The following is a 15,516-nucleotide window of genomic DNA, read 5'->3' on the forward strand; positions in this document are numbered from 1 at the left end:
AACATTATATTAAAAACTCAAACACAACAGGTTTATCCCCCAAAACCTCATTTCCACCCAGGAAATTCCTTCAATCAATGAAGCTCTTCAACGAAGTTGTTGCACTAGCAGAAGCCAGTCCCAGTCCCACTAGAACAACAGGGCAGAATGTTTTCCCCAGTTTCCATCCATGCTGATCTGTGAAGATTAGTCAGTACCCATTTTACATTTAAAAGGTTTTCTCCAGAGAAGCCAGCAGATGGCCATTTCAGCTTCGGGAAAAGGCAAGGTGCCGAAGTTACTTGCCTGTAACCAGCATTTGAAACTCCCATTGTTTTAGGCGCATTTTGCAACAGGGAACTTAATTAAGGTGGAAAGTTTCTGATCTCTGGGTGCAGGACTGCGCCTAAGATTTCCGATTAAAAACTGCAGAGTGGACGGAAATGAGGACCTTTTCCTGCCTCCCCTCTTCCAGCTACTCTCTAAAGACGGGAGAAGAATCCCTCTTAAGAATATTAGGGGGTGGGGGCAGGGGAGCGACTAGACCATGTGAAAAATGAACATAATATTTTAGCTGCAGCTTATTCATTTTCAGCTTTGTATTCTGAAAATACAAAGGACTGTTCTTACCAAGGAACAGTCTTTGGGGTCTAGTCCTCACTATAGTTAAGAGGCAGATGAAACCAGGTGGAGCTAGTCAGGTATGATCCAGCCAGCAGCAATGCAGGGACAAAGGTGAGCATCCTTTTCCACCAGCTATCACTATTCTAAGTGCATTATCTAGAACAGCACACAAACTCCTTTAACAAATTCAGGACTGGAGACAGATAGTGACAAAAGTAAAAAACGATCCCTTTGCTTCTCCTAAAGAGCCTGCCCCTTGTGGGAAGAAGAACAATCCAACCATCACATTGCTCCCTAGCTCTTTACACACCCATTTTTTTTCATTTCCATCAACTTTTAAAAAAACCTTTTCATCATGCTTTCGAATTGTCTCTTTTGTTGCATGCTTTGTTTCCACAACTGAATTGTTCCTGCGTATTTTAATCATTGTATTTTATAGTTCAACAGCTACAGGCGCTATTTTGCATCTTCAAAGAAGAGATTAACAGCTTTGCTTATATGCAGATACCAGTTTATTAAGTTTGAACAAGAACTCTTTAAAAAGTATTTGGAAGGCTTTTGCCCTGAAAGTCAAGGAAGCCCAAACTCCAATGAGATGGCTATGTTGCCAGGATATGACCACATCCCTTGTGCTCTGTGTGCATGTGTGTTTAGCAGGCCAGGGGGGTTATCAGGAAGTCCAGAGCCCACATGCTGTTTTATTCCAAATACCATCTGGAGCAGCCTAAATTCCAGCAAATCCTTCACTGCTGAAGGTTAGTTCAAAGACACAGAACTAAAGAATTTACAATTATAAAAAAAAAAAAAAAAGGTAGAGGAAGACAGTTTGGCTAGTTCACAAAGCATAAACACCCTGCCATGAACTGTTCAAGTACATTTCAGTGGTAACGAAGTGCTACTTCACATTTGATGTAGAAAAAAGAGAGAGAAAGGCAGTAAAAACAAGATGAAGGAGACAGACAAGACAGATTAGAGAGGTTGAATGCTGTGTCACACAGAACAGCTAGAAGTTGAACGCGTTGGAAGTGTCCTGAATCTGGAAATTGTATGCATCGGTGCTGGATTCCGGGACAACACTCTCATCTTCTCCTTCCTAAACAAGCAGAAGAAACTTTTAAGTATAATAATCGGTGTGCAGCTACAGCAACCAATAGGATGGGCTAGAGCCAGTTAGGAGCAAGGTCAGTGTGTCCATTAGCTTCAATCTGATTTAGCACAAGCTGGCACATACAAACCTTAAAATAAAAAAAGGTACAAGACGGATTTTGTACATCTGGCACAACCAATCCCCCCTCTTTGCTACCCAATAGCTTCCCCCCTTTTTTCTTTACAGTGCCCAAATTTAACAACCAGCTAAACCCCTACAGTAGTAAAAGTAAAAAAGGTAAAGGGCCCCTGGATGGTTAAGTCCCGTCAAAGGCAACTATGGGGTGGCGGTGCTCATTTCGCTTTTCAGGCCGAGGGAGCCGCCTTTTGTCCGCAGACAGCTTTCCAGGTCATGTGGCCAGCATGACTAAACTGCTTCTGGCACAACAGAACATCATGATGGAAAACAGAGCGCACAGAAATGCCGTTTACCTTCCCACCACAGTGGTACCTATTTATCTACTTGCACTGGCGTGCTTTTGAACTGCTAGGTTGGCAGGAGCCTGGACAGAGCAACAGGAGTTCACACCGTCACGGGGATTCAAACCGCTGACCTTCCAATCAGCAAGCCCAAGAAGCTCAATGGTTTAGACCACAGAGCCACCCGTATAGTGACAGCTATCAGAACACGCTTTAGCTTTAACCCCTGATCAGTACAATGTGATCTCTTATATGGCACAACTGCCGCTATTTCACAACACTGCAACTGCCACTTGGCCAGCTCAGAGCTTGCTCACCTCTGCTGAGAAATACTTTTCAATCAGGTTTGCCGCAGACTTGTACACCTGCTCGTTTTCATGGGACTGTAGAGCTTCGATCTTATCCAAGCCACCATACTCTTCAACCATGAGGCAAAGCTTTTCGGTCTCGCCTATCTTCTCAGCTGCCTGTCGAAAGAATACGTAACATTTGGTAGCACCGTTATCGATCCATCTGCAAACCCCATCCTCAATTCAAAGCCTTATAGTACAGATAATGCCAGTTATGGAAAATACTGTGTATGACTATATGACCATAAGCAGAGGCGCTGGTGCAACTTTAACCATCTTGGGCTTCCATGCTGTAACAGTTAGAAGCAATTGGCCAATATTGCAGGATACTCTTGAGGCAGTTCCTTTGAGTAGGCAAATTATTGAGATTTCACACAGGTGAAACAACTTGAGACCTGCAGCTTCTATTGGCCAATGTTCATTCACACACAAACACACAGTGCTTTTTTGGGGGTGTTTGTGTGTGTGCGCGCACACCCCTAAACACCTTTGTCCATTTACTGTATGTTTTTCACAATTTGAACTATAAAATGGTGATTTTTCTTGTGTCAAAATGAAAGTATCCCTAAATTTTTTTTAAGAAAAAGCACTCTGTGTGTATATGCATATATACACACACACACTTTTACAATTTAGAATATTCATTTAAACAACCTTAAAATATCAATGACTTCCCTTCTCTTTCCATGGTTCATTTTGCATAACATAAATCACTGCGTATTTTACATAAACTAAACAATTCGGTATTCCATTATTACAATCCTCTTTAAATGATGCTCCTTCACTTTTAACAGTGCTGAGCATTCGAAACCGGCACCCAGTCTTCTTTGGGTCAACTTACCGCAAATATATTATTAATGGCATCCAGGATCACTAGGATGGTTTTGCTATCCTTAACCACCAGCAGGTTCAACAGTGGTTCCACCACACCAGCCTGGACAAGGTATATGATCTGGCCAATTGTTCCACCACTTGTGAAGTTGGTCACAGCCCACACTGCTTCCTTTTGCGATTTGAAGTCTCCCTGTTTTAATGCATACAAGAGTATTATTACACAGAGCTAGCAATGATGGTCAGGAAGAAGTCAAAGGGAGATTTGGTCACAAGATACTTCACGTTGAAAGTTAAATGTGGCCAATGAATGCGCTTGAGAAAAGTTTTGTTTTAAAAATGCAGTATTAAAGCAATGGTATTTTTGGAATACTTTACTGTGTCTCAAGAGGGCCTTCCTTTTTTTGTTTTACCAACCACCTCTGACAATTCTGGGAACTGTTTCTTATTTTTAAAAGCTTCAGAGCTGTGAGCTCCCCCCCCCCCAAGTTAAGGCGATTTTGTGTCCTTAAAAATAGGGGAGAATCTTATGAAAGTCATTCAGTTTTCTATTTTAACGTTAAAGGTAGTAGAGGTCACATTTGACCGAAGCTGATGGTCGACCATAGAAGAGTGTGCCTTTTGGGGTGAAGTCAAAGTGCTGGAAGGTCACAGTGCCTCTTGCGTTAAATTTCAGCGAACCCAGGCTGACTCAAAGAATACGGTATATACCTTCCACTCTGTAAGCCTCAAGTTTTAAAAAGCAGTGTTTCGTCTGAGGCAGAAATGGCACATGGGGAGGGGAATTAGATTTAGGTTCCTTTTTTTACCTTTGTCAAGATGCCAATGAGATATTGGACAAGCCCGTGGTCCACAACCTTCTGGATCTGGTCCTGCCGGCCGGCAGTGATGTTAGACATGGTCCATGCCGCTTCTTTCTGTATGTTGTTTTTGTGGTGAGTAAGCAGGCTGGGGAAGACAGCGAGTGCTCCTGAATCTATTACAATCTGTGTCTGTTCATCAGTGCCCGTGACAATGTTTCCTATGGCTCTTAATGAAGGAGTCTGGGGGAAAAAAGAGAGGTTTTAAGCCATTTGAGAAGCATATTAATAAACCACACATATTAAGCTAGCTATATCTTATTATTAAAGAGAGGTATCAAAGGGTGACACTGCCTAATCTAGTGTTCACCGATAAGAGGTCAGTCTCCAGCTGGCTAGGGACCCATTCACATGACAAGCATCCAATTGGCACCAGCATCTGATCAAAACACGATGGAGACAACCTAAATGGATCTTATGAAATGATGTACTATGTACTGTGTGTAGTACACAGACGTAGCTTTTAGCAGACCCTTGGTTATTATATTAAGGGTACTATTATTATTATATTTATTACAGCTCTTTATTTCAGTGCCTAAAACACAAATGGCAAGTCATACATTTCTGACACGGTAACATGCAAAGCACTTAAGAGAAGAGACACATTTTTTTAAAAAGCGCCTTGCTCCTGCTACAGTTATGCACTCCTTCTGATGAGGCTCATTCTTTGGATGCATTTCGAGGCAGCCTGGTGTGGAAATGTCACCATGCAGAGGGAGGACCAGGAACTCTTTGAACTGGGGCCCAAATTGTTAAAACGGGGCATTAGCCCAGGTCCCAGAGCATGTTCACCTGTACGGATGGCTGGGCAGCCTGGAATTTTAGTCTTCCGTTATTGGGGAAGGGGGGTCCTGAAATATTTCCAGAGTATATCGTTTTATTATTTCATACATTATTTTTAAAGTACTGTATGAATTGCTTGCATGGAATGGGCATCGTGGCTGATCCCATGCCACACAAATTCTAAGGGCCCAATTATATACTGTAAAGTGGCATAGGTGTGCCCAGAGGGGGGAAAAAAATCAAAGGAGTCCTTTGGTCATGGCTATCAAAGTGTGAGGAAAGGGACCCAAACTCGTCCCAGAGCCTTCCTCGATGTGTTTGTACCATGAATGAGTGAGGTATCCATGGATGCAAGCTGGACAACTGCCCTGTATCACATATTTCCCCCTTTTATCCAGATTATTTCCTCATGATTCGAGGAAAGCATGCTGCCGACTTGTAGTCCACTTTCCCAGTATCTAGCATGGATGCCACTCAGGAGAACTAAAGAGTGTCAGTCACCACGTTCGGCAGAGCCGAAAGGAGGTACGTTTTGGCCTCTGCCACCAGTCGTAAGACTTAAGGCTGTCGGGAGGCTGCACTCCCTGCATCTCAGGAAGAGAGAAGGCAACCTGGCTCCATTCATAAGTCACAGAAGGAACACGTGTTCAACTCTTGCTCTCTCCCCATTCCTTGTGTCTTAACAGCACACAGAAAATGCTAGGCCCTTTATAAGCGGCAAACAAAGCATGGTCTATCACTAATGCTTATGAGCACAGGGGAAAAAATAATTAGTCCTACCCGGTGCTAGTCAGATGAAATTAAATTATGTGTTATTGGCCCTCCCCGCCCTGGCAGTTAGTGTAGCTCAGGAAATCCCAAACTAAGGCCCGGGGCCCGGATGCGGCCCAATCACCTTCTAGATCCGGCCCGCGGATGGCCCGGGAATCAGAATGTTTTTACATGAGTAGACTGTGTCCTTATATTTAAAATGCATCTCTGGGTTATTTGTGGGGCATAGGAATTCGTTCATTTTTTTTCCTTCACAATATAGTCCGGCCCCCCACAAGGTCTGAGGGACAGTGGACCGGCCCCCTGCTGAAAAAGTTTGCTGACCCCTGGTGTAGCTGTACTTAACAGTCCCTGTAGTTTGAGGCGCATTAGAAGCGCAACCTAACCAGGTCTACGGTAGTTGGACATAAATCCTGTTGCATTCAATGGGGCTTGCTCCCAGGGAAGTAACCTTTTTTAAAAAAATAACTCCCAGGTAAGTGGGCTTTGGACTGCAGCTGTACTAACTGAAAAGATTCCAGGTCACAGAATATTGGAGCAAAGCTTAACATTAAAAAGGACACATTCCTAGGGAACAATGTGCTGTTTGTGCTGAAGATAGCTGCTTGTGATTAAAAGCAACCATCTAGCCAGATCGGCCCATAAAGCAGGATTTCTTAACCCTGCCTAACCCTCATTAATGTAAAAAAATTCCTTCAGTAGCACCTTAAAGACCAACTAAGTTTTTTACTTTGGTATGAGCTTTCGTGTGCATGCACACTTCATCAGATACCTTCATTAATATGTCCTTGTTGTATCCAGCTTACCATTATGGGAATTTCTCCACATCCCAGGAGCTTCACCAGCTGCGGCACGAGCCCTGTTTTCACCACCACTTCAATCCTGTCATTCGGGCCATCAGTCAAGTAAGAAATAGCCCAGCATGTATCTGCCAAGACTTCATGGTCATGGTGGTGCAGCAAGCGAACCAAAGTAGGAAGGATCTGTTCAATAGCTTCTATGGGCGGCGCAGGGTTCTTGTTACGGCAGAGGTTTGACAGAGTCCAGGTTACGTTGCGCAGGTAGCCAAGCTGAAAGCAATTACGAAGTTGATTTGTTAGCGCTGCTGTTGCTTTAACACAGGAGTGTCTGGCACCCAAATTGTTGCCACCGCAATGCTCATGCACTTACAGCGATTGAAGAGAGATCGGGAACAGCAAGCAGAGCCAAAAGTGGTTCAAGTGCGCCATATTTAATGACCAGGTCTCTGTAGGAAGAACCGTCCCCTGAAGGTAGAGGTTGAGATCAACTGTTAAGATACACACCACCACAATATTTAAATTGTACACAGCCATGATTTTTTTCTTTTGGGTCTGCACTTTGTAAATAAAACGTTGACAGAAGAAACCCACAGGGAAGCATTGGCACAGGACAACTTGTGCACAGTTAAAGCATTAAACCCACAATGCAACTGTCACCGGAAACCACTTTTGAATGTGAGAGAGCTTGCAAACCAGCTCAGTGCCAAAACCAGCTTCCGATGGTCAAATGAATGGCACAGGAAGAGTCCCCAACAGCACTCACAACCAAGCCATGTGGCAGGGAACAGATGTTGGCCATCAGATGCCACCATATAGGAGTTTGTCAACATCAAAAACAGCACACTTGGATAAGGCCCTATACACCAGCACAGAGTTTATCTTCAGGTTGCTACAGTTCAGTCTGCAGAATCCCTGCATTAGGCACCCTTTGCTGAAGAGTGCCCAGATCAAAGGCATACTAAACCGTAGCCTGAGTTTATGGAGCATCATGGATGACCGTGTTTTCTCCACCTGTCCCTTCAAGTGCTTTCCACACTCATCCTTCCCCACTACACCTAAATTCCTGTCAAAAAACAAAGGATTTCTTGAACGATTTTCACAGAATTATTCAACTAAGCAAAAGTTTCCTTGGTTACTAACTGAACAGCTTTCAGATCTCAAAGTTAAGGTGGTTGGAGTAGGATTTATTTATGGTCAAAATATCAGCTTTGACCATAAAGCTATGCACTTTAATCAATGTCATAGGAAAATGAGCACCTAATAATAATAATAATAATAATAATATTTTAAATTCATATCCCATGCATCTTGCTGGGTTTCCCTAGCCACTCTGGGTGGCTTACAACATACAGTGGCACCTTGGTTCCTGAACGGCTTAGCTGTCGAACAAATCAGCTCCCGAACGCCGCAAACCTGAAAGTAAGTGTTCCGGTTTGCGAAAGTTTTTTGGAAGACGGATGTCTGATGTGGCTTCCGATTGAGTGCAAGAAGCTCCCTGCAGCCAACTGGAGGCCGCGCCTTGGTTTTCAAATGGTTTCGAGAGTCAAACGGACTCCCGGAACTGATTAAGTTCAAGAACCAAGGTACAACTGTATATAAAAACACAACAAAGCATCAAACGTTATAAAACAAAATATCCTATACCAGCAACAAATAGAAACCAATAATAACAACAATAGTAAAAATGTAACAGTTTACACTCCCTAACTAAACATTTAACCAAAGTCAACCCGACCAAAACGAAGGAGGAACCAAATTTAGAAACATTTTAGCCAGTTGCCCCAACCCAAGAGTGCATGCCCGAGAAAGCAATGTGGGGGATTTCTAGATCTGACTATGGAATGACCTGATTTCTAGCTTGGATGACATTGCGTCCTGATGGCACCATATCCAATTTCAAGTGTATCATCCATTTCCACATTTTGCATACACGTTTAAAGTACATATAGACAAAGTAACCCACAGAATATATACACATTTATATAGCTCAGTAGTACTGGCTTACCTGCAATATTTCCCAAAGCCCACACAGCTTGCTCACTGATGTGCATATGGGGGGAAGCCAGCAAGGAAATAAAGGCAGGTATTGCTCCACCATCTACGACAGCTTTTGTCTGCTCTGATGTGCCGGAGGCAATGTTGGTCAAGGCCCAAGCAGATTCAAACTGAATAGGGCTGCAATCTACTCTTCCCAAGAAGGTCACCAGCTTTGAGATCAAGCCAGCTCTGATTATCTGGTCTATAGGGGGCTGCTTTTCTCGGGATAGGAGCTTCCTATGGGGAAGAAGAAAGCAAGTTAGTTTCACTCATTAACATTTTACAGACAGTTCTCAAATCCATTATAAGCCGATAGTTAGCCCCAGTTGCATGCTATGCACAACTAGCACCCCGCCTAGAAATGGGGGTCATTAGGCTAGGCGATTTCATGAAATAACTTGCCATTTTCTGCCAATTCCTGCACATGGGCTTAAAATACCCCAACTTCAATTACAAAATCTGCAGATTGTTTTGGCACCAGGTGTTGTTGTGTGTTTTTTTTGGGGGGGGGGATTCTTACATGAGAACTGATGTTTTCCAGCAATAGGCGATGTGACTGAATGCACAATTCCAGAACTGATCCCCTAGCTCCCAATGGCTCACCATTAATGCTTTCGGAGACACCCTCTCAATCACATTGTACCATCAGCCTGGTTCATAGCTATGTGAACGTATTAGTCTGGACTGGAGAAGATTTAACAGGCATCACAGTAACAGATGCTTCCCCGAAACACTCCAAATGGGGATCTGCACCCTAACATTTTAGCAGTTAAAATTATCTTTATCACTTTTATTGTAATTTATTTATTACTTATACCCTGCCCATTTGGTTGGGTTTCCCCAGCCACTCTGGGCGGCTAGATGGCAAGATGTTTATGTAAGACAAGAATGTTACGTTAGAGAACGCTTGCCCACGCTCTTCAGTGCTGAGAACTGTAAAATGCCAGCAGTTCACTGTAAATATTAGTTTTAGAACCTCAATTTATAATCGATGTCACAGCTCTTATTGCATGTCATTGGCTTGCCACAGTCAGGGTACAAGGCACATGGATGACTCTGCATGTTTACCTGGCAGCCTGTGTTGCCTGCAGCTGGCATTCCACATTATTGCTGTTGATGCCTTTAACTATTTCTTCAACAGACCAGTGGACAGTGGCCTGCAAAAGAAAATTCAAGTTATACACACCTACACATTAAGTCTCTTTACCAATTACCAACATCCCAGAGCAAAGTCATTGGCAACATACAAATTACATGTGAAAGTTGTTATATGTATGCCTTCTGGATTTCTGATCCTATTCTTTCCTGACAAGAAAATGAAAGTCAGAATTCCTTCCAACACTCCAGGTGGTTTTCCAAAATAGACAATGCTCAAATTAATTTTGTCCCTAAACAAAAGGAAGATTTAAGCCACATGTGTGGTTAACCTTTATTCAAATACTAGAACCAGTTATTTTCTCTATGCTGCATAAATAACAAAGGAATGTAGAGTCCAGAGTTTTAATCCTTGGAATCGGGGAAAGAATCCTGCCTGAAAATCTGAAGTGTTGCTGCTGGTCAATTCAGAAAATACAGAGGTAGATGGACCAATGGGTCAACTCAGTAGAAAGAAGCTCCCGATGGGTAATATCCAGCGATGGCAGGTTGCTGCTGAAATGAAATTGCTTAGGGCGGGAGGAAGATAATCAGCAAACCCCACTCATCCTGCAACTACCCAAATATCTTCTAGATCTGGACCAAAGGTTCTCCCCAACCCACTAGAACATATTTAAGGTGGACAATGCAGTGAAGCATCAGCTGAGGGATTCCCTTCCATTAGCAGGCAGTATCCACTGGTACTACCTATATTCTTAAGATTTTAATTTTTACACCCATATAGCCAGAAAGGGAGCCAGAGAGCCTCTAGACTCATTGCCTACTTGATTGTTCCGGTTGTTCTCCTGTAGAGGGGATGTGGCATCATCAGGAAAAGTGCTAACATTTCTTCTTTTAAGCATCTGCTCATCTTTTTTGGCTTTCCTCAGCTCCACGTTGACTTCCACCCGCCTCCTCCTCATTTCCTGGTGAAAACACAACCTTTTAAAAAACTGAACTGCATTTTTGGGCACACAAACTAAACAAAAAAAACCAACTAACTACAGTCAGGTTTACTCACATTAGAATCCTTTCCCTTATTCTTGAACCTGTTGAGACGGGCAGCATTCTCATTGGCAGACATCTCGATCTCGATATAGGCAAGATTTCAAATCTGCAAAGAGATTGTTGAGTTTATTTGTTTATGGTACTGATATACTGCCTTTCCCTCAAGGCACCCAAGGCAGTTTATGGTTTATGACATTTATCTGTTATTTCAAAATTGTAAAGCTGACCCTGTGGAGTTATTAAAGATATCGCCGCCTGTTCAAGAACGTGAACTACCCTTCTCCCAACTCAAATAAGACTAGTCTACTTAGAGAGGATAAAATCAGGAGCTGGGTAACTTAGACGGTAAGTCCTACTGAGTTCAGTGGTTCTCAACTCCAAGACAGTGTCCTTCAGATTTCAGCCTTGGGAGCCTGCAAAACACTTAACATCAGAAAGAGAATAAAGCTGGTTTGCCATATGCCCCCAGGACGTGTCTTCTTTCTTCATGGGTATTTAAAATGAGAGCCGTCCTAGCAATTCATAGTTAAAAATAGAAGTAGGCAAATGTGTCCGTTTTTTTGCTCTTCAAAATGTGGCAACCCTAGAATAAGGTATACAGTATTCTGTTTTGTTAGGCTTCAGTTAACTCCCCCATACAAGTTTGCTCCCCTTCTTTCATTCAGGCACCCTCAACATTTGAAATAACTACAAAATCTATGGAATTCCTGTGACGCTGTGTCAGTTATTACGGCTGCAAGCTTAGGAACCATTTACTGGGAGCAACTTCCACTAAACTCAGTGGTGCTTACTTCCGAGTAAACAAGAATGGGTACTTGCTCAGTTTCAAATTCTCCTTCCTCGGAGGAAAAAGGAAGGAATGACTAAGTGACAGGCAAGAGCTATCCCTGGGGCTTTAACAATAGAATGGCCAGCTTTGCTACAGTTAGGACCTTAACACTCCAATTCAGGATTTGAAAGTAAAGCTTCCTCAAGTCCTCATACTTTCAGGATCACCTTCACATTTCCCTGAGCTGCAATCCTACTGGTTTTTACCTATTAATAGGAAAGTCCCAGGCCGGTGCTACTTGCCCCTCCCTTCTCTTCTTACACACACAGTTCAAAACTCCCATTGTTCTAGGCACATTTTATGACGGAATTACATTAGCAAGTTTCTGAGCTCTGGGCACAGTACTGCACCTAAGAGTTCCGATTAAAACTGCAGAGTGGAAGGAAAGGAGGACCTTTGTTCTGCCTCCCCACTTCCAGCTACTCTCTGAGACCCTCTTAAGAATATTAGCGGGGTTGGGCAGGGGAAGGACTAGACCATATGGAAAACGAACACAGTATTTTAGCTGCAGTTTATTCATTTTCAGCTTTGTATTCCTGTTATTTAAAAAGTGTGCCTAGACTTTATATAGCTCCTAGCTTTCATATCTTTGCAGCTGCAAGTGAACCGTTTTAAGCGTCATACAAGTGCAACTAGATGGCGATGGCGAGCCTTAAGGAAAATTCAATGCGTTTTTTAAAAAGCGCTTTAAAAAAAATGAGTTTTCAGATTTTTATTTTTACACGTGTGTGGATCCCACCTCAGTTTCTAACACTCCTTACATTTTTCCTTACACCCTTTCTTAAACCTCTCCTGCCCCAGCTCCCCTTTAAGCGAACACACGCACGTGCGCGAGAGAGAAGGTATCACTCCCGTTTTCCCCACCAGGACCAGGAAAGGTTGGGCTCAGCTGCCTAAACGGCTCTGGCTCGAGTCACTTTCACTCGCCGAGCGTCTCTAACCTTGTCTTGAGCCGAGCCAGAGCGGCTTATGGGGGACCACCCACAAGGCATCCCTCCCACCCACCCGCCACGCCGCCCTCGAGATTCCAGAGACGCGGCACAAAAGGAAAAAGGACCGCGGAGGGAGGAGGAGGGGAAGGGGGAAAGGGCAAAAACCAGTTCGGATAAGCGAGCAAGTGAGCGGGAAAAGAAGGTGGGGAGGAGAAAAAGCAAGGAGTCCACTCCAGTCCCCTCCCCCTAGAAACCTTCCAGAGGCGTCTCCCTCTTCCCCAAATGCCCCTCTCTTGTCCTATAAAAGGTGGGCCCAGCGCGGTCCCGTACGCATTTTCCCCAATTTGGGTCTTTCCAGGGCACAGTCGGGGGTATCCCCTACCCGAAAAGGCAGCACCGGCTTCGTTGCGTCGCAGCAGCAGGAGTAGCAGCAGCACCCGACACGGACTCTCGCTCCACTACTATTAATACTCCACCCACCGCTGTGCGCGATTTGAACTTCCCAGCGCCTTCGCTCTCTCATTGGTGCGTTTGAGTCAAGACGGAATGCTCATTGGTCCATTTGAAAATAAGGACGCGCTCCGAGCTCGCTCCTGAAAGGAGGAGGGGGGACGTCACCGCGGTGCCAAGACCTCGCGAGAGCTGTTAACAAAACCGGCTCGCAGGACTACACGCCCCAGCATTCAGCGCGGCTGCTTAGGTGCTTTTTGAATGAATCCGAGCCGGATTAGGATGGGGAACGGAGGGCAGGATTGCGGGATCGTTAGCCGCTCCCAGGGCAACTGAACTGGTGAAGACAAGAATAGAGGAAGGTGGCTGGGAGCATTAAGATAAATTCAGGCGAGCAGACAATATTTGATGGATGTCAAAGTGGAAAGTTGATGTGAATGGTGATAGTAAAATACGCAGGAAAGTATGATGCGTCATATGAACAGTGGAAGGAGAAGAAGGGAAGTCCTCCTCGGATGCTTTAGTTTGTAAAACGTTTTGATTTGAAATGGAGAAAAAAGGGAAACTCATACACACCCACACACACACCCCGCAACAGTTCTCGCAGCCAAGCAGGTAAAAGGCCTGCAAAAAAGTGCAGCAGGAGCACTCTGTCCGCCTGTGATTCCCAGAAACTGGTATATACTGTACTAGTGGATTTTAGCCCGTTTAAAAACGGGCGCTAGAGGAAGCGGCCTGCCGGGACTGGCTTGGCGGTGGCGGGTCTTCCCGCCACCGCCAAGCCAGTCCGCAGCGGGGGCTTTTCGCCGTTTGCCTTCCCCCGAGGGGGAGGCAAACGGCGAAAAACCCCGCCGCGCCGCAATTCGGCTCCGGGACTGGCTTGGCGGTGGCGGGATGTTCCCGCCACCGCCAAGCCAGTCCGCAGCGGGGGCTTTTCGCCGTTTGCCTTCCCCCGAGGGGGAGGCAAACGGCGAAAAACCCCGCCGCGCCGCAATTCGGCTCCGGGACTGGCTTGGCGGTGGCGGGTCTTCCCGCCACCGCCAAGCCAGTCCGCAGCGGGGGCTTTTCGCCGTTTGCCTTCCCCCGAGGGGGAGGCAAATGGCGAAAAACCCCGCCGCGCCGCAATTCGGCTCCGGGACTGGCTTGGCGGCGGCGGGAAAAAGGGGAGGAATTCCTCCCCTTCTTCCCGCCGCCGCCAAGCCAAAGCGGGCTTCCCTCCGCGCCCGCTGCCGCTTCGGCTTCCTCGGGTTCCCCGAGGAAGCGCCGTCCCATGCCGGAGGTGTGCGGCAAGGCTGCCGGGGGGGGAGCGCTTCTCTCCCCCGCCGCCTCACCGCGCACCTCCAGCATGAGACTGGGCTTCGGAGCGGCGGTTGGCGGAGCGGCAGTTGGCTGTTCCCTGTGTCCCAAGAGCGCGGGTCCAATCCCTGTGTCCCTGGTTGTCCCTCCGTCCAATCCCTGTGTCTCTGGGGGACATGCGCAGTACCCCAGGGACACACGGGACAACTGGACGCAGGGACAACATGGACATTATTATATAGGATACAGAAGCATACTGTCCCTGAACGTGGAGGTAGACATGGCAGTTGCGGCTAGTAGTCTTTGAAAGTCTTATCCAATCCTCTTTGAAAAGCCATCCAAGTTGGTGGCCCGCACTTCGCTTTGTGGGAGCACGTTTAACATAAATTAGCTGCATAAAGAAGAACTTTCCTTTGACCCGAATCTTCCAACATTCAGCTTTACTGGATGTTAGAAGGGAGAGAAAACGTTTCTCGATCCACTTTCTCCATGCATGGCACACCTAATTTTATAAACGTCTATTACATCTCACACACCATTCTTGCTTTTTTTCTATACTAAAAAGTCCTAAATGCTGTGACCTTTTCGTGGGCGTAGACAGGATTTATGTTATTGGGGGGGGAGGACACCCACCTGTCAACATCCTCTGTGTAGCAGATTCAGAATGAAATGTATCCACACCACAACAGTTGTTTTAAATTACTGTACTTTATTTTGACCCCAAGCGTTCAGAAAAATCCGTCAAAATCTTTCTACAATCTCTACTTTGAGTCAAGTATTTATATATACAGTATTTATAAACACATTTATAAACAAATACAAACACAATAACCATTAAACAGCAGTACAACAAATGATGTTTTATCCATTGTTTCTAGGCATATACTGTATAAACAAAACAACCGACTCTGCCGACATGAGCTGCCATACATCCGGATTTCACGAGACAAAAGACCACCTCTTGCTGCGGCTGTATGCCCGGGGAATCCCAGACGTATGGCGAGCGCTAGTCTGCAGACTTGGATAATGCAAAGCCAGGTTACACACGTAGCTTGTGAAAATCATCCCGAAATATCTACCGTAGTCCCGATTACCGCGGGGTCAAGCGAGAGACCTTCCACGCGTTGAAAAGGTCCCTCACGTGAGTCGACGCCGTCCCACGGCCAAGCTAGGGCAGCCTGACACATGCGTAGTAGAGCCTGCGGCTCCGGGGGTGGAGTTAAAGCCAGTCCGAAGTGCGAAGCGTGCCATACGCAGCGAGGGCGT

General features: G+C 45.4%; 1 protein-coding gene across 2 annotated transcripts; it reads right to left on the bottom strand.

The window, feature by feature from the left end:
- Nucleotides 1-1,097: 1,097 nt before the first annotated feature.
- KPNA2 (karyopherin subunit alpha 2) lies at nucleotides 1,098-15,430 on the bottom strand. Of its 2 annotated transcripts, none has more exons than XM_035103989.3 (11): nucleotides 15,330-15,430; nucleotides 10,757-10,849; nucleotides 10,521-10,661; nucleotides 9,670-9,758; nucleotides 8,570-8,838; nucleotides 6,935-7,029; nucleotides 6,571-6,834; nucleotides 4,160-4,393; nucleotides 3,361-3,543; nucleotides 2,487-2,636; nucleotides 1,098-1,696 (listed from the first exon to the last, which is right to left on the bottom strand). In XM_035103989.3, the coding sequence occupies exons 2-11, from the start codon at nucleotides 10,817-10,819 to the stop codon at nucleotides 1,607-1,609; spliced, it is 1,578 nt and encodes a 525-aa protein (XP_034959880.1). In that variant the 5' UTR covers nucleotides 10,820-10,849; nucleotides 15,330-15,430; the 3' UTR covers nucleotides 1,098-1,606. The 2 variants fall into 2 exon arrangements, with proteins under 2 accessions (XP_034959880.1, XP_034959879.1); XM_035103988.3 differs by lacking the exon at nucleotides 15,330-15,430 and adding an exon at nucleotides 12,887-12,927.
- Between the last annotated feature and the right edge of the window lie 86 nt (nucleotides 15,431-15,516).

This window comes from Zootoca vivipara, chromosome 2, assembly GCF_965207765.1.
Source record: "Zootoca vivipara chromosome 2, rZooViv2.hap1.1, whole genome shotgun sequence".
In the NCBI taxonomy this organism is placed as follows: domain Eukaryota; kingdom Metazoa; phylum Chordata; class Lepidosauria; order Squamata; family Lacertidae; genus Zootoca; species Zootoca vivipara.